The sequence below is a fragment of the Sceloporus occidentalis genome, unplaced genomic scaffold (assembly GCF_023333645.1).
Source record: "Sceloporus occidentalis isolate IW3139 unplaced genomic scaffold, rSceOcc1.0.p SCAF_4, whole genome shotgun sequence".
In the NCBI taxonomy this organism is placed as follows: Eukaryota; Metazoa; Chordata; class Lepidosauria; order Squamata; family Phrynosomatidae; genus Sceloporus; species Sceloporus occidentalis.
The window spans coordinates 117438036-117461650 of record NW_028316984.1 but is presented as its reverse complement, the minus strand read 5'-3'; the positions used below and the strand labels follow the sequence as shown (position 1 = coordinate 117461650).

At 43.8% G+C, this 23615-nt stretch overlaps 1 protein-coding gene across 1 annotated transcript in view; it reads left to right on the top strand.

The window, feature by feature from the left end:
• The first annotated feature begins 757 nt into the window (after positions 1-757).
• Positions 758-23615, top strand: part of SLC17A6 (solute carrier family 17 member 6) — a 76010-nt gene continuing 53152 nt past the window's right edge. Inside the window, exons 1-3 of the mRNA XM_089521348.1 lie at positions 758-1616; positions 4883-5135; positions 8412-8530. Of these exons, the coding sequence (XP_089377474.1) occupies positions 1531-1616; positions 4883-5135; positions 8412-8530 (458 nt within the window). The 5' untranslated portion in view covers positions 758-1530. The remainder of the gene's footprint in view (positions 1617-4882; positions 5136-8411; positions 8531-23615) is intronic.

Genomic DNA, 23615 nt, shown 5'->3' with positions numbered 1-23615 from the left:
CTGCTGTAGAGTTAGTCAATACCGAATAAGTATCTATGGGCTACTTCCAACATTGAGCAGACCTAACAAGATTTCTGAACCCTTCCTTCTGAGGCCTCTTCCATCCCCCCCCCCCCACATTTGTCCTTCAGATGGAAGAGGTGGGACTCGTTTCCATTAGCAGTATTCATTCTGCTCGCTTCCTTATAACATTGGCCATGTAATATGGTGACCTTATGGAAAACAAATAGTCCTATTTTCAATTTGATTTTTTTTAAGAGACAGAAATTATGCAACCTTGAACTATAGGCCCATCCATTTTATAGTTTTCATAACAAGCAGATGAATGGCTGCTTTGCTTCCCTGCATGCCCCCATTTAATTGCTTTATAGGTGTAGTTTCCCTTGGCAGGAACCTTTCCTTTCGCTAGACTGCAGCAAACTCTGTGGAAGTGCGCCTGGGCGCTTGCACTGCGCAACTGGGTCAGCCTATGCGTCAGAAGAAGGGGGAATGGGAGCCAGGCATGGGGATACAAAAGTAAATTGTCAGCCTCTGGTAAGCCCCCATTTCTTGGAGGAGAAGGAGGCTGCTCCCTGGAAAACCTGGAGCTGCAGACCTTGCCTCGGCTCCTCTTTGGTTTCCATGGCACCCACCTTCCATTGACTTGCTTGTGATGGGAGGGGAGCTCTCCCTGGTGCTGAAAAGAGACAGGAGCGCCCGGGCGGTTTGAGCTGCTGTCCGTGGTGCTGAAGGGTCCCCAGAAGGCGCCAGTGGGAAAGAGCATTGGGCAGAAGAGGCCAAACCCCAACCCAACCCTACTTTATTCATTCATTCATTTATTCATTCATTCATTCCGTAGTGGGATAAATGTGCAATACAGAAAAGCTGTCACACACTCTCCTTCTTTTCCAGAGTCGATGGCACCAACCAAGTAGCAGGGATTCGCCTAAATCGGAGTGAGGGGGCTGGGGGCTGAGAAAGGTTTGCATGCCGCCTGTTTTGTTTTTCGAAACCTCCTGCCTCTGACAACTTTCTGCCCTCCACGCACCTCCTACACGTAGGAGAAAGATCAACCCCAACCAGGATCCCGCTGGGCTTTCAATCCAGGCTCTTGTGCCTTTTGTTCCAATGACCTGGCACTTTTTGCTGGAAGACCCTGCGCCTCCGGGGAAACCTTGCAGTTGAGCGCAGGACTTCTGGTCCGTTAAGAAAGCCCTGAAGACACTCGCTCCCCGCCTCTGCTCCTGGCTGTTTTTCTCCTCCTCGACCACAGTCAGGTCTGCACACAGACACACGTCCAGAGAGTCCCTCTCTCTCCTCCCCTGCACACTCCCCCCTCTGTATCTCACTCACACTCACACACATACGCACGCACGCAGGCTAACACACAGACACAAACACACACACACACACACCCTCCGTCTAGATGCACACACCAACAGCCATTTTGAGGAGAAAAGTTGGACATGACGCCGCCGACATGAGCCGCCCTCGCCGTTTGTAAGGGCGCACCAGTCAACCCAGCGAAGGCCAGTCCAAATCTCGCCAGGGATGGAGTCCGTGAAACAAAAGGTTCTGACCCCTGGCAAGGAGGGGCTGAAAAATTTCGCAGGGAAATCGCTTGGGCAACTCTACAGGTAAGGAACCTCGCTTGGCTTTGGAGAACTCTTCAATGGAGAGTCAAGAGTCAGACATGGTTGCCCTTCTCCTAAGACGACCATTTCATGCAGGGATTTTAGCTAAACAGTTGGCTTAAAGGTATGGGTGGGTTTCTTTGAAGGCCTTTGGATGTTGCAAATTGGGATAACCAAGACTATGATTTTAACAGGACAGTACTAAAATAGCAGGGCTATTTCACTAAATCTGTCTTTCTGGCTTTCCTATCTATCTATCTGTCTATCTATCCATCCATCCATCCATCCATCCATCCATCCATCCATCCATCCATCCATCCATCCCCTTCTCCTAAACGCGTTTGTAACGCCTGCAAATATGCCCTTAGAACACCTCTAAAATATGACATCAGTGTTAAGCTATTCTTGCCTTCATTTCTGCGGACCTGTAGCTGCAGATTCAGAGCAACATAGACAGTCCTTGCTCGCATTTAAGAAGGAAAAAAAGAGGGCAGATTTTTAAATTTCATTTCAATTTTTCAATGTATGTCTTTTAAAAGACCTCTCCCCAGAAGCACGGTTTTCACCCCGGAGTCCCCATTCCCTTGTGTACTCGCCCTTCAGACGAAGGAAAAACAAGGAGCTGCATAAATAATTGATCATCTGGAACACAACCCAGAAGGGAGACCACATGGAAGGATTATTAAGGGAAACGTCTCCTCCTGTTGAAAGCTCAGTTTTAGCCCAGTGCAAAGATGCCTTGCAAAAGGGAAAGGGAAAGAAGGTCTAAATCAAATAGCGCTAGGTTCACTTGGTCGGACGTGAAAACACTGCAGTCTTTCCACTGAATGAAAGAGCCGCTTGCCCTTGGCAGTCCAGCTCCTGACACCGCAACAGGACAACATAAGGTTGCCACAACACCATTTCAACATAGTTTCGTAACAACAACAACTTTCTCTCGTTCTCAGCCAGAATGGCAGGTTAATACCGGCACAGAAAGGTCACCTTTGGGGTTTTAAGAAACAAATCTGCCTTAAAATGTCCTAAATTTTGTGGTAGCGCTTAGCATTAGGTGGTTCCAGCCTCATTTTAAGGACCCGTCAGTGAGGGTTTTGTTCCATTTTAATCCAAAAAACATGCAAAGATTTCTCTTACAATGGGTCTAATTCCCCTATCTCACCTTCTCCCCCCCCCCCAAAAAAAAGAATCCCTTCCACATATTTACCACGCAAATGGATGGGGATGGGGAGGGAGAAAAGGGAAATAGGGTGAGAAGGGGGAAATGTGAATGTGTTTTACACTGGATTTCACTGTTTCCTTTCTGAATAATTTTCCAGTTTGCCTTCGACCAAAGAATGGTATCAGCTGTGTTTTATTTTCGAAACAGACGTTGCATTGATATATCAGATTTTAAGGTTTAATTCCCCTCCAGTTTCGGAGTTTCAAAGGAAAAAGAGGACTCTTAATTTTCTCCCCTTAATTCTGCACCACACTGAGCTTTTTATTGTCCAGCATCTCTTTCTTTGCTTTCTTTCTTTCGTTAAGGAGGAGTGAGTGTTGGGAGAGGGTTTTTTTCCCCCGTATCTCAGGAAATCGTATCTATTGCCTTTGATATTACGTGGATGAGATTGAAATTGGTCGCTTGGTGTTCTGGTTTGCTTTTGGAGTCAAGGGCAGAATTCCTTGAGCAATTATTTTCATCGGTTGCTTCAAGTGGAAAGAAAACTGGATTCCCCAAATCAGTTAGTAAAGGAATGTGCGAATTAGGTGGCTCTGTTCGTTATCAATTGGCACAAGATTTATCTGAAAGTCCCAGGCGGTAATGAATGGCATTCAGGAAGCAAAGCAGGCGACCTCAATCCTAAATGAATATATATATATATATATATATATATATATATGGGATTGAAATCGCCTGCATTTCACCTTAGATTGAGAGTCCGTACTCTGCAAATGTAGACATCAAATGTCAAACTGAGGAACATTTGGATTACATTTCCAGGCCTTTGTTGCTGAAAAGGATATTCCTCTGGTGGAAAGACTTGTGACATTTGGAGAGGGGAACACAACTGACAGACATCACACGAATGAATGAAAGAAGGAGTGGTGTATTTTGTCGTTACTGTATCAAATAAATAGGACTGAACAACCGGTGTCAACCCCTATATTATTATTAGTCAAACAAGGCTTTTAAAAATTGGGTTTTATTAGTCAAACAAGGCTTTAAAAATGGGATTTTATCGGTTTAAAATGCCTGTATGTTTCCCATCTCACAGGGAAATTAGTGGAGCCTTGGTCTAAGTATTAATCATTCAACCAGAACGAAAGAAGTCCATTTAGCTTCCCAGCCTCAGCACAAAAACCTAAGAGGAAGAAACGCCATAGAACTCAACGGGTTTATTTCCAAATAATTGAGGAGAGGTTGAGTTGTTAGCATTCCTCGGGACCTTTGGAAACATCCCGCTTTCAGTGTGTTTGGAAAATATATGTTTGCAGATCGTGATGTAGCTGAAGTGCAGGACTGGTTTGACTTGGCTGCGAAAGGAAGTAGAGACAGCCATTTTGAGCTCAGGAAAAAAACACCCAACCAAACCCTCATCTTTGCAAACAGATGATTTCTCCCTTCTCAAGGAGTTTGCCCACTGTTTTCTCCACTTCAGTCAAGGGACTGCCCTATAATTAACCACTTCAAATTCAAACGTTTCCCAAAGACAACGGTTGCTTTATTTTATATATATATATATATATGAAACGACCTGACATCTATTCTCCTTGGAGCTCGCCAATATGGCGCCTCTGCAGTCTTCAAAAGCGCCTCTTGCCTTTCAATGTCCCCAGGAGGAACGAAATAAAATAAAATAAAACGGAGTGACATTTCCTTCCTCCGCTTGCGACACTCTCTTCATTTTCAAGATGTCTCTGTGTTTGTGTGAGATGGGTCTCAAAGCATGCCATAAAACACATTTGCGTCTGGTGAGAAAATGCTTTCTGTACATGCCCAGAGGTTCCTATGAGGTCTAAGAGGTGTTCTGAACTGTCTTGAAAAATACAAGGACAGCAGCCACGCTGCAGAAATAATCCGTGTTGAGCCCACTTTCACTGCCATGGCTCAATGCTATGGAATTCTGGGAAGAGGAGAATTCCATAGCATTCAGCCATGGCAGTGAAATTGGGCTCAACCCGGACTATTTCTGCAGTGCGGATTCAGGCAGGACTGTTAGGGAACTAGAGTAACCTCCCGGGATCCTTCTTTTTTGGGCCTCCCTTGACTGAGCTCTTTCCTCGAACAGGGTCCTGGAGAAGAAGCAGAAGAGCGGAGACAACATCGAGCTGACGGAGGATGGGAAGCCCTTGGAGGTCCCCGAGAAGAAGGCGCCCCTCTGCGACTGCACCTGCTTCGGCCTCCCGCGGAGGTACATCATCGCCATCATGAGTGGCCTGGGCTTCTGCATCTCCTTCGGGATCCGCTGCAACCTCGGCGTGGCCATCGTGGACATGGTCAACAACAGCACCATCCACCGAGGAGGGAAGGTCATCATGGAGGTGAGCCGGAGCCCTGGGCAGGCAGCAGGGGGCGCCCTCTCCTCCTCCTCCTCCTCTTCCCTTCACATCACAGTGACTTCCAAACGTCCTTCAGGCATCCATTTTGAGAGAAGACTCCCTCTGCCTGGGATTGACTCATCCCCTCCATCCTGGAGAAGGGGAGGTCAGACCCTTAACTTGAAGCAGAGCAAAAGGGAAAACAAGTCGAGAGAGAAATAACATTACCAGGATGATGATGATGATGATGATGATGATGATGATGATGATGATGATGATGATGATGATGATGATGATGATGGAGGAGAAGCTGGAAGAAGGGAGAAACAAAAGAGATGATAGAGCAAATGGTGGTGGTGATGTTGGAAGTAATAGTAGTTTTGGTAGGTGATGATGATGATGATGACCATCATCATCATCACAATCATCCTCATCTATCAAAACTACTATTGCTCCAATCATCACCACCATTTGCTCTACCGTTTCTTTTCCCCCTATACCCTCCTTTCTTTCGCAAGACTTTCAGCTTCTCCTACTCATTCCCCATTTTTTCCCTTTCGATCTTTTCCTGTTCACATCCGATGTTGCTTCGAGCATCTTTGCACATTGCTTTAAAACAAACAAACTTTTTTTTCTTCCAAGGAATTCAGGGCGACCTGTAACCCTCACCCTCACCCCGTTATTTTTTTTTTACAACAGATTAATGAGGTGGGTTCGGGTAAATGGGAGAAACAAGTTCAGAGATAAAGACTGAGCTGAGATCTGAATGGGGAGGAATGGCTGAGACCGAATTTAACCCAGGTCACTCAAGATGTAACACTACCCCCAGCTACACACCCCAAGACCTTCAGCAACTTCACTTGAGCTGTATTTACAATCCTGGACCCCGGAATGAGGAGGAGGAACAGATCCCTCCCAAGACTACCAAAGGGCTGAATCCAACACGAAAATAATCTGTCAAAATTAGACTACCAAAACTGCATCTGCACTGCAGACACAATCCAGTTTGACACAACTTTAAGTGCCCTGGCTCAGTGCTAGGGAATTCTGGGAAGTGTCGTTTGGTGGGACTTTTAGCCTTCTCTGTCAGAGAGCTCTGGTGCCACAACGAATGATAACACCAAAAATTCCAGACTATTGAGCCATGGCAGTTAAAGAGGGGTTAAACTAGGTTTATTAATGCAGTGTGGATGCAGCCCTGTGGAATTGAATCTTCCTCGGGAGTTGCCCATAAGTATCCTAAAGAATGCAGCACTAGCAAATAGTAAGACAGTGGTTGTCCTTGACCCACATTCCCTCCCAGGAGCAATAAACAGTGCCTGAAATCCATCCTATGCATTCTTACTTAGGACTAAGCCACATTTGCCATCCCTTGCAAGTGTCACCTTAAAAACAGTCCCAGGGCCCCTGTTTTCAATGAACGGGACTCAAATCCCACCCTCCATGCAATAGACCCAGTGATTTGATTTGAAGCCAGATTGAATAAAATGTTGATCTCAAATGGATTCTGTGTCTACCCTCAAAGAGCAAAAGGGGGGGGGGGGTAGTGGTGGTGGTCAAGGGCTGTTGTAGTGTGTCTCCAAGTCATTTCTGACTTCTGGCGACCCTAAAACCATCATGCCTTTTCTTGGGGAGGTTTGGTCAAAGGGGGTTTGCCACTGCCCTTCCTCTGAGGCTGAGAGAGTGTGACTTGCATGAAGCCACTCAGTGGGTTTTCATTTCCAAGTAGGGATTCGAACCCTGGCCTCCAGAGTCCTAGTCCAACACTCAAACAACTGCACCATGAAGTGGAAAGCCACGTAAATGACTACTAAGATGGGAGTAAAGGACACGTAAATATACATCCTCGAACTGCACAGCTTCAGGCACGAACGTGGGATGTTTAAGATGACTCGAGTCTAATGTCCATAGAGAACTATGAAACAGTTCTCAGATCGGTTCTTCTCCTGGGAGAGAAAAGACAGCCATTCTTTCCAAGGGGCAATAAAACAAACAAGGGGCAAAAACTTCCTTTCTGCCTCGGAAGACAACGTGAAATGGATCTGGAGGCTCTGGAAAATTGTTTTTGGCCCAAACCAAGGCTAGGGAGATGACATGACTGCTGTAGCTGCCTTCATTCTATAGACTCCTGGGATTTGTAGTTTAGAGAGAAGGATGCTTGGAGAGTTCCCAGCCAGAGAGTTCTGGGGCTGCTCCAAACTACAGATTCCAGTAGCAGCTAAAATGGTAACGATTCTTCAACTGAGGTGGTGTTTGTGTATGCACACACAATGTGAAGGCACACAGAGATGGTTGCTATTGTCCTCCAAATTTGATGAGTTTGGGCCAGTAAATGGAATAATAAGGCCTGACATAACTATATCCCTCTTCCAAACGCATCAAATCCTGGAAGATCCTTGTAAATGTAAATGTAGTTGTAACAGTAACAAAATGAGTAAGTGTGTCTATATACACACCTAAACAACATTGGAGTGTTACAGCAGTTTGATTCCGCTTTAACTGCCATGGCTCCATTCTGGGAGTTTGGTGAACCACCTGAGCTTTCTGGCTGCGAATTCTAGGCATTCCTCCCTAAACTGGAAATCCCAGGGTTCCCTAGGGGTGTATTTACACTGCAGAAATACAGTTTTAAGTGCACTAGTTCCATCCTATGGAATCCTGGGTCTTGGAGTTTTACAAGGTCTTTATAGCCTTCTCTGCCAAAGAGTGCTGGTGCCTCACAAAACTACAGATCCCAGGATTCGGTAGGACTGTGGTGTCAAACTGTAATATTTCACTGCAGAAACAATCCAGTTCCACACCACTTTAGCTGCCATGGCTGGGTGCTATGGGATTCCGAGGTTTGTAGTTTTTGCAAGCCATTGAGCCTTCTCTGTCGGAGAACTCTGACTCCGCATCAGACTACATTTCCCAGAATTCCACAACGGTGGAGCCATGGCAGTTAAAGTGGTGTCAAACTGGATTATTTCTGCAGGGAGGATGCAGCCTAGATCACAGAGTCCTTAACTGGTTGCCTGCACTTTCCCTACAAAGCCACAAAACGACAGGCACAAACACAGATGCAACAACAGTAACAATAATGGAAATACTACAGTAAGCATCCTCATCATCCTCATGGGATTCAGCAAGGTAAATTGAAAACGTGTTCATCGATGGAGTGACTATAGGTTGGAGTTGGTGTTCTTGTAGGAATATAAAGATCCAGCCTTGCTCTTTTTTTTATGACAAGCCACTTTCTTTTTCTGTCCTTGTTTCTCTGCCCTTCTCTCTGCGGGAAAGAAAGCGAAGTTCAACTGGGATCCGGAGACGGTCGGCATGATCCATGGCTCTTTCTTCTGGGGCTACATCATCACCCAGATCCCGGGGGGCTACATTTCCTCCCGCCTGGCGGCCAACAGGTAAGGGGCCCAGGGCCCTTCCTCCGCAGAGCCCCGAGGAGCCCTGGGTGAGGATGTGGCGTTTCTAAGGGGAACAAGAGAACACCACAGCATCCCTTGCCAGATCGCCTGATCCCAGGAGGTACCTAGAATCAGCCGAGATCCTTTGGGAACCATCAGTGTCAGCATGCTCAGAGATGCCAGGAAGGAGCAGGGAGGGGGGTATGGGTGCATCGCCACTGTAGAAATAATGCAGTTTTTGATGCCGATTTTAAGTGCTGTAGCTCCAGCCTGTGTGTGCCACCCTGGGATTTGTAGTTTTACAAGGTCTCGGGCCTTCTCGGCCAAAGAGGGTTGCTTGCTGCCTGCTGCCTCACAAGAGGACAAATCCCAGGATTCTGGAAGTCGAAGGCTTTCATGGCCGGCATCCATAGTTTTGTGGCCATGTTCTAGAAGAGAAAGTGCCAGGCACAGATGCCGGCGAAACGTCAGGAATAAACTCATCTAGAACATGGCCACATAGCCCCCCCAAAAAAACCTATTCTGTAGGATGGCTGCTGAATCTCGGCCCCTAGCTACTGCCAAACTGTGCAGGTCTGATTGACACGGTAGAAATAATGCCATTTGATAGCACTTTAGGTGACGTAGCTCCAGCCTATGGCATCCTGGGGTTGGTAGTTTGGTGCTGGTGCCTGGCCAAAGGACAAATCCTAGGGTTCTGTCGGATGGAGGCAGTTAAAGTGATGTCGAACTGCACTATATCTGTAGTGTAGTGTGGTGTAGATGCGACGTCCCTCCTCTAGCTATTCTGCTGTCTTCAGGGGTGATATAAAGCATAGAGGAAAAGTTCATTTGAGAGCCCGATTGGGGCCATATTTCTTTGCCTCGGGCAGCTCCATGTCTTGGGATGACCCTGAACAGAATCTCGCACCGTTCTTTAACGGATCAAAATGGGTTCATGGGCAGGAAAGTCGGGGGTATGAGTCCAGGCCATAATACCTTCTTTCTAGGAGGCTGACAGAAAGAAGATTCGCCTTGGAAATGAAGGCGGGTTGAGACGATTCTTGTCTTTGTAGAAATGCACTTGGTTTCCCCACTCCCTGGAGCTGCTCTTTTGCTGCATAGGAATTGCAAGCAGCAAAACTAAGCAGAGCTCTCTGGCCTTTGGTAGCAATGGCCGGTTTTGTGCAATGAATAGGTTGCAGATGCAGCTGGAGCTGGTGTGTTGCATCCCTTTTCAAGCGCAGGCAAGACGGTCCCTTGCAAATATACTCAGGTCCCGTTGAAAGCCTATAGAAGGTGACCCCTTCTTCAGGTTGTTGTTGTTGTGTGCTTTCAAGTTGTTTCCGATTTACGGCGACCCTAAGGCAAACCTCTCATGGGCTTTTCTTGGCAAGTGTCTTCAGAGGAGGCTTTGCCATGACCGTCTTATGAGGCTGAGAGAGTGTGACTTGCCCAAGGTCACCCAGTGGGTTTCCCTGGCCAAACTGGGATTCGAACCCTGGTCTCCCAGTGTCCTAATCCGACGCCTTTAGCTCCGTGTTTCAAATGAATAAGAGAATCAGAGAATTTTTTACTCTCAGTTCCTCTCCCGTCTTTCCCCATAGAGCACCCGAGGCGCTTCACAACCAAAATAGAAAACCTGCAATTTAAATCCATTCCTTTCCGTTTAATTCATTGGGGAAAGGTGTTCTGATCTCGGATGAATTAAAACAATAACAACGACAACCTACAACCTACAACCAAAAAATTGGCTTTGACTGGAATGGTTCCTCTTAACTCTTTCCGCTGGAAACCCCGATTTTGCAAGTGATCAAGCTAATGATCTCATTGTTTCGGTCGGGTATAGCATTGTATGGATGAAACCAAGCATCTCTCCCTGGGGTTGGGGCTGGTGGTGATTTTTTGAGATGATGTTGTTGCTGGAGTCGGGTTGGTTTTATGGTTCGTATAATAATAACATTCGCCTGCGATTTGTATGTATTTCCCCGAGGAAAATAGCCCTGAACTTTCTCTCTCTGTGTATGTGAGAATCGACATTCGTGTTCCTTTCCTTTGTAAGATGCTGCATTTTGTTGTTTCTTTGTTGCAGGCATCTTACTAACATCTCTAATGAATTAAAAAACAACTGGGAAAGTGGGAAAGGATTTCGGCCAGTTTTCTAGGCATAGGGGCTCTTCCTGGGCGCATTTCGTACAGCTTTATTGGTAGATGTGCTCTTATGCGTGTACTTTAAGGCTTTCATAGTATTTCTTTGAACTGTGAATTTATGTGTTTTTATAATGGTGGTTTGTATTTGAAAGCGCATTATGGGGAGGCAGAATAACAACAGCAACAGCAACAACAAATATTTCATTAATGCATTATTATTATTATTATTATTATTATTATTTGTTCTGTTAGTATTAGTATTCCTGCTTCCTTCCCTTCTTTTTTTAAAATCCTGACACCGACTAATCCGGATAGTCAGTCCACACGTTTTTAAATTATTATTATTACTATTATTATTAATTATCAACCCTGGTTATTCCAGGAGGGTTCCCTGAAAGAACCACTGGCGCCGAGTTGAGCACTTTATTCTTAACGATCCTCTCTGTAAAAAGGGGGGAGAAAAGCACAAAGAGAGAGACTCTTGTCTCTTCGATTCAAAGCGGCGGCGATGAATGGAGAAGCCGGCAAAGGAGGGAACGGAGGCGCCTCTTTGGCAGGAGACCCAAAGGGTCTGGAGGCTCCGTTTCTATGGAGTTCAGAGCTTCAGAGCCCCCCTCCCCAATGCCATCCCTAGAGGGGGTCCCCGGTCTACCTGTTAATTAGCTCCTCGGAGCCTTGAAGGCTCAGGATGCATTGGCAAGCCTCCTTGCACGCCAGGCAGGGAAGGAGAAGGTCCTAGCGCCCCTCCTTCTCTTCTCCACACTGCAGCAATCATCCGGTTTCACACCACTTTAACTGCCATGGCTCCCTTCTATGGAAGTCTGGGAGCTGTACTATGTTGTGGCCCAAGAGCGAAAGCAATGGGACATCAGGATATGCAAAGGGATCTTGTAGCACCAGAAGCTTGTGGTAGCAGGAGCTTTCCTGCAACCGAGCCTACTTCCTCAGATGCACAGGGTGGCCAGAGACATCCTCCTGTTCCAGGACGCGTCCTCCATTTCAATCTTCTGTCCAGGGAGAATGTCCTCCATGTTGAGCAGGACTAAGAAGCATGGATTCACATTTCTAAGAACGTTTCTAGCTTTGGTTTGATCACCTCATGCAATTTTTTTTCTGGAATGTCCTACATTTTGTGATGCCACGTCCTCCTTTGCAGTTAGGAGATCTGGTCGCCCTAATGGGGTGGAATGGAAAGAAGCCAGAGAGATAGGTCTGTCTTTGGACTCTCCTCTCCAGCCTTCTAGGTATCTGAGGAAATAGTATCAAATCTCTAGGGAAAGCTCCTATGCTGCCAGCTTTTGCTTCAGTTACTCTCAAAGGTCCTACAAGATCCCTTGTAATACTGATTAAGAATAGGAAACAAGGCAGGCCACAAGACGTCCACGCTAAACCGACACTAAGACAAGTCATCACAACTCTGCCATCAGGATCATCAGGATCATCAGGATCTGTATATCCTCTATTCCTTTTCCCCAAACTCTGGTGTCGGGATTATTTTGTGTGCCAAACAATCTCCCACTAGTTCTACACACACACATACACATACAGAGAGAGAGAGGACCCACACTCATTCCCGAAGGGGAATGTATTTAAAATAGCAGGCGTCTCTCAAGGGCTTGCCTGTCATACTTCTTTGTTGTTGTATCGTGCAAGTTGCTCCAGTGTCTGGTCATCCTACTACAGGGTTGCCTTGAGCAGGATTTTACTGAGAGGAGATTTGCCACTGCAGGTCGGCCACGGTCAGCTAGAGGACTCTTGATTCCGCCGCCCCTAAACTCTGGAATGACCTGCTGAAAGAGACTGGAGAAATGCATCGGCAGTCTGAGTTTAAAACAGCATTAAAGACCAGTCCCTTCCAGCAGGCTTATTTTAAATGATTCTTAAATTATGAATTTAAAGTATAAATGTCACACTATGGACTGATTGTTTTAATAGCTATTGGTCTTATATGTTTGTTTGTTTTTTAAATTAATGTTATGTGTTTTAACTGGTTTAGGTGTTTTTAACCGATGTTAGGTATTAGGTGAATCTGGTGCTGTACCCTGCTGTAGCCCTTTCACAAAAACAAAAATAAAGACACCCCCATACACTTCCCAGAATTCCATCGCATGGAGCCATGACCGTTAAAACGGTGTCAAACCGGATTATTTCTGCACTATGGATGCAGCCATACTGGCTGAAACTACTATTTGTGACGTGGGGAAGATTCCTCTGCGAATGACAACACCCAAAAAGAAACACCCATAAATCGAAAACGACTTGAAGGAACACAACAAGGTCCTCCCAGACCTACCAGAGTCCACACACCAGCCATCACTCATCAACCAGCAAGTAAATGTTCTGCTGGTTGATAACAGATTATCATCCAGATTACAAGGTTTGCAAAAGGAATCACAGGGAAAATTAATTTTGCCCCCACTCTACTAAGGAGAAATTAGAATTAAGAAGACTATTTTTCTTGAAGGGATCCGTCACTTGGCGGGATATAGATATACATCAAGCATGGTGCAGTGGTTTGTGTTGGACTATGACTCTGCAGACCAGGGTTCGATTACCAGCTCAGACATAGAAACCCACTGGGTGACCTTGGCCAAGTCACACTCTCTCAGCCTCAGGGGAAGGCCATGGCAAACCCTCCTCTGAAGACACTTGCCAAGAAAACCCCAGGATAGGTTCTGCTTAGGGTCGCCATAAATGGGAAACGATCAAGAGAGAGCAAAGACTCCTGTGACATTTTTTAAGGCTAAGAACTTTATTATGATGCTAGTCTATAGTCCGCTTGATGAATTCGCCTTGAAAGGGTTGGTTGCATTTGTATCTTGGCTTGGGAAAGAGGAAGTACAAGCCCGTTTTTGCTCATTTTTAGAGTCGAAACAACCTAGTGAGATAGGCCAGCTTGAGAGATGGTGGACTGCCCCAAGGTCACCCAGTGACCTTCATGATTAAGGTGGGGTTTGAACCCAAGTGTCTCCAGTCCCAGTCTATCAATATACCAATATACCGGTTCACCCATGCCTTTGCACCTGTAAGGAAGATCAGAGCTTGCCGGACTACAAGCTTCCAATAGTCCCAAGTTCAATTCCATGTCCCTGGAAAGTCTGGAAAGAAGGTCTAATAAGCAAGAGGCCCTACTGCAGAGAGGCAATACAATTAACTGACAACTGGTGGCTTCCATGTCAATAGAATGGTATATCTACTGTCCTTGGGAAAGTCACATGCTCTCAGCCTCAGAGGAAGGCAATGGCTAACCTCGTCTGAACAAATCTTGCCAAGAAAAGCTCATGATAGGTTCACCTCAGGGTCGTCATAAGCTGGAAAGGTGACTTGAAGGCACAAAACAACAACAACAACCACCACCACCAAACCATTTGAAGGAGCGAGGCAAGGTGCTGTAGGCATAACTGCCAATAAATTCAGAACCCTGGACAGCTCCTCAGAAAGCCGCCGGCCAAAACACTTTTCCATTGGCTTTGCGCTGAAGTTCCCCAGGATGGATGGACCTGAAGAAAAGAGGTCTAAACATGGCCACAAGGAGGGAGGCGGGTTAACTTGGAAGCCGATTTCTTTGGGGAGACAAGGGCTGCATCTGCAGAGTGGAAATAATACAGTTTGACACCATGGCATGACTCGGTGCTATGGATTTCTGGGACTGGTAGTTAGTTGAGATGTTTATCCTTCCCTGTCAGAGAGCTCTGGTGCTACAACAAGCTTCAAACCCCATTCAAACACAAATCCATCAGTGATGCCTTTATTGGTCAACCGAAATGACAATATACTCGTTGTAAGCTTCCGAAGTTCCCATAGCAGTGAGCCATGGCAGTTCAAGCGGTGTCAAACTGCATTATTTCTGCAGTGCAGACTAGACCAAGGAGAGGGGAGTGGGAATCCGGATCTGTGTGGTTATTTGGATCTTGCAAATACCTCTCAGCTTGAGAGCAACATTCAGCCAGAGAGGTTTAACTCACTCTTAATTGCAGCCATTTTCGTCTAATGCCAGCCATTTACACAACAGAGAGGGAAGAAAGAGCCCCAGTGAACACACCTATTTAGGCACACGCCAGAAAATGCTCTCCTTGACGAGCTCATTCAGTCTCGGGCTAAAGAGAAGATAATGAACCCGGTTTTACTGAATCAAAACCTTATTAGCGAAACCTGTTCTTCCACCCACCACTTTGCTTTCTTCGGACATGTCTTTTCTGTTGGCAAGGCAGAATCAGCACAGTCTCGACTGGCTCTTATTTTTTCTTCTGGTTTGGTTTACTAATTAGGAACAGGGCAGGATCTCTCTGAAAATTATTATATCATATACAGCATTTTGAAGAAGTGTTGTCTTTTAATGCGACCTTTTCTCTCACTCTGGATAGCAACCATCAGGTCGCAGCTCAAGGATTTCTTAATGGATTCATTGGCTTTGAAAAGGATCATGAGCCGATGACACACGATCTGACTCTAGTGAATAGGAATATATTTGTAGACTAGGGTGTTTTTTTTTTAGGATTTAAAAACCTGTATAAGAGGTTGAGTTAAATTTTTAAGTCTGAAATCTGAAAATTCAAAGGTAAAGATTTCTAATCTAAATTATACAAATCTTAATGTATGTATGTATGTAAAAAAGCAAAGTAATATGCATACATTATTCAACCTTTGATTCAGGAATTAACACTTTTTCACATGGGGCAGCTCCAATTAAAACCTGATTTAAAAACCCAAACATTACACCATGATTAATTAATAATTCATTTGCAGCCATTTAAATTGGTTATGCCATTATTGACTTTTCCCAGGAACACAATAGTGGTCTTATAATTCAGATTTAATGAAAGGACATGTCTGTGGTGATGCAAAGGAAAATTAGGTTGTACTCATATATGCGCATATATGCGCATTTCTAATGCACAGTAGAGGATTGTTTCATTATGGCTGAACTGAAATGAATGTACACAATAATAATAATATGTGACATGATGTACAGAGAATGAATCATGCGTTTAATGATTTACAACTGAAGTCCAAAACACACTGCAGAAATAATCCAGTATGAGATCACTTCAACTTCTCTGGTTTGGTACTAGAGAATCTTGGGAATTGTAGTTTATTGTGGCACCAGGGCTCTCTGACAGAGAAGGCTAAATGTCTCACAAAATGACAGTTCCCAGGATTCCCTAGCATTGAGCCCAGGCATTTAAAGTGATCTCAGACAGGATTATTTCTGCAATGTGTTTTGGATCTTAATGATGTTTCATTTTTTAAAAAAAAAAGGACATTACAATAAATACTAAATATATTATCCACATCCTATCCTACACACAGTACTATGTCCCATGTGAGCTACCAGTAATAAGGAATCATGTTGCACTTATATTCAAAAAGAATTTAAAAAATACATTCAGTGTCCATGGACTATAACTCCATTTAACCAGATGAACTGAGTATAAACATAGAAATTTAGTCACACCAGTGATGTCCTTGTCCTTGACCTTTATATTAATGCCATTCATCTATAGACAGTCTCCCCAGCTTCCAGTCCATATGTATGCTCTATTTATTTAAATAGAGAGGGAAGACTGGCAAGCAAAAGCAAACATATCTGGGGGAGCATCTACACTGTAGAAATAATGCAGTTTGACACCACCTTAAGTGCTGTAATACCATCCTATGGAGTCCTGGGATTTGTAATTTTGCAAGGTTTTAGCCTTCTCTGCCAAACAAGTCTGGTCTTCACACATTGGCAAATCCCAGGATTATGTAGGTTGGAGCCCTGACAGTTAAAGTGGTGTCAAACTGCATTATTTCTATGCTGTAGCTGTATCCTGGGAATATACTTCCTAAAATGAAATACATGGGAAGAATGCTGTGGGAGGGAATGCATGGAAGTACTGCAGCAAAGTTCTCTCCCAAGATATACGACTTAAAAGATTAGCACAAATACTTTTTAGGTCACAAGTGGGCAACTGGTGTTGGTCCAGGACCACTCTTATACCCCAGAGCCTTCTGTGCTGCACATTTACAAAAAAGAAAACCAAAGTGGCTGAAATTCGACTTCTGGTTTGCAAAGATATAAATATTTTTTCCCTTTCCCCCTTTTTAAATGTTAAATAGTACTGGGAAACCTTGCAACCTTTTCAAAAGGTAAATTGTTTTGTGGGGATCATCCTCCCCTTTTGCCAGAAAAAAAGTCAATCTTGGGATTCTGGAAGTGTCAAGGACACAGAAACATCTTTGTGGGCCACACTTCGACCACTCCAAGGATGAGGAATGTATGGCACTCCAGATTTTCTTGGACTGAAACTCCTTTATCCCTTAACATAGATTATGCTGGTCAGACATGATGGGAACTGCAATCTGGATGAGGTCTGGCAAGCTGCAGGTTTTCCATTTTTTCTTTATAATTTATCACTTGGTAATATTGGCCAAAAGCAAAGAAAGATATTATCAAACTGAGTATGTGTTCTTGAAGATGCAGGTTTTGCATTCAGATTGCAGTAGGAAATAAATAAATACACAAAGGCATTGTGAAAATGGCCTATGGCCACATTTCATGGTGCCACATCAACAAAACTAGATTGATTTTGGCTGTTTTCGTCTTAGTGGTGCTAGCAAGATCATGTACCACCCCAACTGATATCATAAACATTGCTGTGATAATCCAAAACTACTATAATGTGTTCTTGAAACAGTTTTCTTAAGTGGAGGGAACTGCCATTTATTTTTTTCTGTGTAACATTTGTGGTTAAGCTATACATGGCTGCCTTCACATTTTCCATTTTTACTGGACTGGGGATTGAAATTCACAAGAGGCAATGAAAATGGCAAAAAATAATAATAATAATTCTGGGTAAGGTAGATTGTCCTATAGGGTTAATAGCTTCTGAAATCATAGAAATAGTTCAAAAACATTTTTAAATGTCAAATGCTTTGTATTTACTGCATCTGATTATACTACTATAGCACAGATGGACAAAATGTGGGTGGTTAAGCAGTAATCTGAACCCTGGTCTCTCAGAGTCTAGTTCAACATTCATACCATTACACCTTAATGGCTCTTATACAATGTAGTCTGTTATACAACATTACAATTTCACTGCCATTTCCATGAATAGTTTTGGTACACTATTTGGCCCTGCCATTAGGCAAATTGGGGCAACTTCCTCAGGCAGCAGGTGCCAGGGGAAATGGAAATACCGTCCTGTTCTTTGCTTCAGGCAGAAATATGCTATCAGCACAGTAATACAGAGGTAAATTTTAAAGGGCAGACAAACATCATGACAAAAACCATACTCTGAAAGAGAATCCAAACGTTCAGGTGGTTATGTCTGTCTGTATGAAGAAGCCAGTTTTAGCTGTTTTTATCTACAGCAGGATGACATCCCTCCCCCCATGCAGAGCTGGACTAAATTGCTCAGTCAAGACCAAACCAGCCTAATCCCACTTTGCATTTATAACTAGGATAGTTCAAAATAACATATTGCTGGTGGAAAAATGTATTTCTTCTACAGTTACACTGAGGATTGCCATTAAGCTTAGAAAGAATATGGGAGCCTGGGCAGATGATGGTGTCAAATGATGTTATCATACTGGCTAATCAAAAAGTCTCAGTGTGTCAGTCCTATGAGCCCTATCTGTCTGCCTGTCTATCCATGTATCTATCTTTCCTACACCTAGAAAGCAGGAGACCAGGGAACTTTTCACACAGTATAGTTAAAGCACCATGATTCCATTTTAACTACCATGACTGAATCCTATGGAATCCTGGGGTTCAAAGCCTGGTAAAACACAAGGGGAGCTCTCTCGCTGAGGATTCCAAAAGCTAATCCCTAAAGTGGTTCAAACTGAATGGAAGCATGGCAGTTAAAGTGTAATCATGGGAATACCATTGTGTAGTGTGAAAGGGCCCCAGGGCACAATTATTGATGCAGAATTTTTTTTTTTTTTTTTTTTTTTTTTTTTTTTTGGTTCAACATGCAACTTATGCAAACAATGCCCCTCCTTCATGAAACACTAAAAATGGAATAGAGTTTTCACTGTTGACCTATCCTAGGGACATCTATTTTCCTACCAGGGGAAAAGAGATCTACCATTGGAAGAACATCAAGGGTCCAAAACACAATGCAGAAATCATCCAGTTTGAGACCGCTGTAACTGCTCTGACTCAGTGCTAGGGAATCCTGGGAATTGTAGTTTATTGTGGAACCAGGGCTCTCTGACAGAGAATTATTATTATTATTATTAATATTATTATTAAACTTTATTTCTAAAGTGCTGTAATTATACACAGCACTGTACAAAGTCGGTAAAATTAAAGAGTATATAAAAACCTGCCCAAGGCGTACATTCTAAGATAATAACAATTAAAAAGAGGAATAGATAAAATTACCATATAGAAAAGAAAAAACAAATTAAAAACATCAAATATAAAACAAATCACATCACATCAAATATTATCAGACAGCCAGATGACCAGAGAAGACTAAATGTCTCACAAAACTACAGTTCCCTGAATTCCCTAGCATTGGGCCAAGGCAGTTAAAGCGGTGTCAGACTGGATGATTTCTGCAGTGTGTTTTGGACCATTGTAACATCATTATGAGAGCTCTAAGAGCAAAATACAAGAATATCAGGTTGTTCACTGTGTAGTCATGAGAGTGTTGTTTGGAACAGTTGCTCCTTCTCTTTCAGGGAGATGATCAGGTTTCCATTGATTGATCCAACATTAACAAATCCATAGCTCAGGGGTCAGTTTGATTGCTATGGCTCTTCTTGGCAATTATTTGCCTCAGACAAGCATGAATTATAAGCTCACAGGAAAACAAACAGTGGAAATAGAGGACAACTTTTCACTACTTAATAATCCCCTCTTTCAAATAAAATAAACTTTGGTAGACACATTAGCTTCTCTACAGTGAACTGATGTGGAAGTCCTAAAGAGGAAGCATGGGACAATGTGGGAAACTAAACAGGACAATAATGAGATGTCAACATAGCCAGAAAAATATACCTGCAGAACAAACCACATCTAATCAATAAAACTTTCATAGCAAAATCCCCTGTTTCCAACTTATTTTCACTTATTTTATATATGTACAAAGGAACAATGTGGTGTTTGATCTCTGTCTATCAAACACAAAATTGTTACTTTGTACAGATATAAAATAGGTATAAATAATTTGGACACATAGAGGATTTTGCTCCTAATTTGGACACATAGAGGATTTTGCTCCTTAGTCTCTTTGGATTCCAAACTGTATAATAGTGTTAGAATAGGTTTATCAAGAACTTTAACCCATCTTTCACAGGTAACATTTCAATGAGAAGAAAAGAGCTGCCCTATCTTTATTTGTTCAATTTACATCTCATCCTTCTTTCAGGGACTTGGGGCAACCATCCATGAGGTTGTTCTCCCAAAATGTGCATGAAATAGGGTGAAGCAGGAAAATGATTTCTCTAAGAGCCTAATGAATGTTACAAAAATCCTTTGAACAGAAGTTTCCACAACTCAAGATTAAGTCTTTACTGGTTTCATTTCCACCTTCTGTGGGTTCCAGAGATTTGATGTCTTCTAAAGCACAGAGCATGAAAATCTTACTTTTTGACTATAACTCTCAGACTCAGCCAGGCAGCATACTTACAGGTGTTATTCTAATGTGCTGTTGGACACATTTTGTGCAGTTGGAAATACAGTAAGTGAATGGATGAGTTAATAAATGAGTTAATAAAAATAAGTTGATAAAAATAATAAAATGTGCAGTAAGCAATAAGTGGTTTTGCAGCTGGCAAGATGGACTTTAACCAGGAGTAAGGTTAAATGCAAAATAAGATAAAGAAACAGAAAATTAAAATGGCTGCTGTTATCCTCCCGTCTACATTGCTGTTGTGGTTATTTTGACTCCTACTTATGGCAACCCATCATAGGGCTTCTCCCAAGAGTTTATTCAGACACTGGAATTGACATTCCTCTAAGGCTGAGAGAGTGTGACTTGGCCAAGGCCATCCAGGAAATTTCCATGGCTGAATGGGGATTTGATCCTTGGTTTCCCAGTGTCCCAGTCCAACACTCAAAACACTATATCACTCTGGGTGTGCATTCAAGTAATTTCTGATGTGATGATCCAAAGGCAAACCTTTCATAGTGTTTTCTTGGCAAGATTTGTTCAGAGGGGGTTTAGCATTGTCTTCCTTTGAAGCTGAGAGAGTGTGGCATTGCTCCAGGACACCCAGTGGATTTCTATGGCTGAATGGGGTTTTGAAACTTGGTTTCCTGGAGTCCTAGTCCAGCACTCAAACCAGTACATCCCATAAGCTCTCTCAGGCATCACAGCCTTATATTAGTAGTGTAATTATTGGGACCAACTACCTAACTGTTCCATCTGTGATCAAGGAGAAGACATGCTGCTTTGGAGCCACCTGTGTTGCTGCAGGCATTATGAGCTGCATTTTCACCATGGCTACAGTGGCACCTAGAAAGTCTTGTTTTTCATCACAGCATTTTGGAATGACTTTCACTATAACATGCTTTCAAGTCACTTACAACTTATGCTGGAGTCTCCCTCCTTGGAAGTCTTTAACCAGAGGCTGGATGGCCATCTGTCAGGGATGCTTTGATTGAGCGTTCCTACATGGCAGGGGGTTGGACTGGATGGCCCTCGTGGTTTCTTCCAACTCTGAGGCTGAGAGAGTATGATTTGCTCAAAGTCACCCATTGGATTTATGTGACTGAGTTGGGATTCAAACCCTGATCTCCAGTGTCAGTCCAGTGCTCAAACCATTGCACCACACTGGCTTCATAACATACATTTTATCAATTCTGATTTGTTCCACAGTGCCATCACATCTCTGTATAGTATCTTCAGAGTTGGCAGCATGAATCCTATTCATTTGTCCCAAGTAGATTAGACCCAATAAATCAATTATTGAACGGTGAGTCCACATATAGTAAATGTCATTGATTCAATGGGTCTGCTCTAGTTGGTCTAGCTATAGATTTCAGACCAATATCCACCAGAAATCACTAGCTTTCTGGTTTCTCGTGCAGTAGGAAATACATTAGAATAAACCTTACCAACTTGGGTCATACTGCCTGGGGGATTCTAGGAACTGTTGTCCAAAAAGCAACTTCTCCAAGTTCTATCTCCATCCACTTTCAATAGGCCAATGTGTTTGTAAACTTCTGTTTACCTTACATGTTTCTGGACATAAGTAAATGATTTTGGTACTGGAATATTGGAAATCATTCAGGTTGGGTATAGAATTGCCATTGCCCTTCTTTTGGAGAAGACAGTGATATTTACCAAGGGGTCCCATTGGATTGCAGAACTGGAGAATATTTCACTGGCTCATTTTTCTCCCTTCATACCTTCCACACTCTTCTGGAAGTCCTTCAGTGTCCCAAAGTTTGTTTTTTTAGAGGAACTGCTTCACAAGTAGGGCTCAGCTCACAGGGATGCTTACTCTATTCATAGAGCTGTAACTGTTAGTTAATTCATCAGGTTACTAAAGGGGCTATTCAGATGGGTGGCAGAATGCCTCCCCTTTTTGCCCCCGATTAGGGTGCAGCAACCACGTGCCATGGCCTCCAAAGGGCCCAAAAAGCAGCTTCTTTTGGCATCCTGGAAGGGGCGTCATAGGCGCACCAGTGCACCATGGTGATGCCCGTTCTGTGCTGCACTGTTTGGGTGCTGTTCCAGAGTCACACCATGATAGCGCATGCCATGTAAATGGGCGTGCACCAAAATGGTGTCATGGGGCAGAGTCACAGCATCGAGCATGCTGACACTATGCCATGACTCTGTCCACAGGCCGGCACAAAGTGCCGGTTTGTATTCCCCCTAAGTTCACCAATTTAAAGCTATTTAATCAATCAATAATAACCAACAGTGCTCTCAAATAATCAGAGAAAAGATTGCTTCATAAAAAGGATTTTTTTTTAGATAGGACCTAGTGGTGGGTGGTCAAGGGGAGGGAAGGGAGGGCATTCACTCCTGGTTTTAGCCTGAACTTTAAGGTGCTAGCCAAGATGCTGAAGCCTAACCCCTAAATAGTTTCACTCCACTGGATATCTCCATTGAGGTTCAGACTAACCTAGCCCATTCTTTAAAGACTTTCTATTTTAAAAGTCTGTCTTGAATAAAAGGGTTTTAGCCTGCTGCCAAAATGACAACAAGGAGGGGGCCATTCCGGCCTCCCTGGGAAGAGAGTTCCAAAGTCAAGGGATAGCCACTGAGAAAGTCCTCTCTTGTGTCCCATCAGTCATGCTTGTGATGTGGTGGGACTGTGAGAAGGGCCTCTCCTGAGGATCACAGAGCCCAGGAGGCTTATACAGGGGGATACAGGGGCTATACAGATGGGCGGCATGCAGTCACCCTTTCCACCCCAGATTGGTGCCACAGCAACCACACACAGCAGCACCGATCTGCTCCCTGGAGGGAGCAAAAAGAAGACATCCCAAATGGCTCCCTGGAAGGGGCATCTTAAGTGCAGTGTTACAGCATTATGATGCCCCTTCCACACTGTGCCATTTGGGAGCTGTGGAGGAGGTGCTTCATCATGGCACATGCCATCTAGTACAGCAAACATTAAAATGGCACTTGGGCAGCTTGGAGTGTGCAGACGCTCAGCCCTCACCCCCACACAAAGTGCCGGTCTGCATAGCCCCACAGTCTACTACATTGTACTTCATGCATCATTACAAAACAAAACATGTTTTTCCCATCAGAGTAAATGCTGTTATTTATATATGTATGTTTGTATTTTCCCTACAGGTTGCCTGCCATTTTATGGCAATCCCATTATTTTCATAGGTTTTTCTTAGGCAAGGGATAATCAGAGGTGATTTTGCCATTTTCTTCCTGTGAAATATAGCCTACAGTACCTGATATTCCTTGGTGATCTTTCATCCAGAATTGGCCCTGCTTAGATTCCAAGATCAGATGGGATCTGGTGCCTTTTAGGATATTTAGCT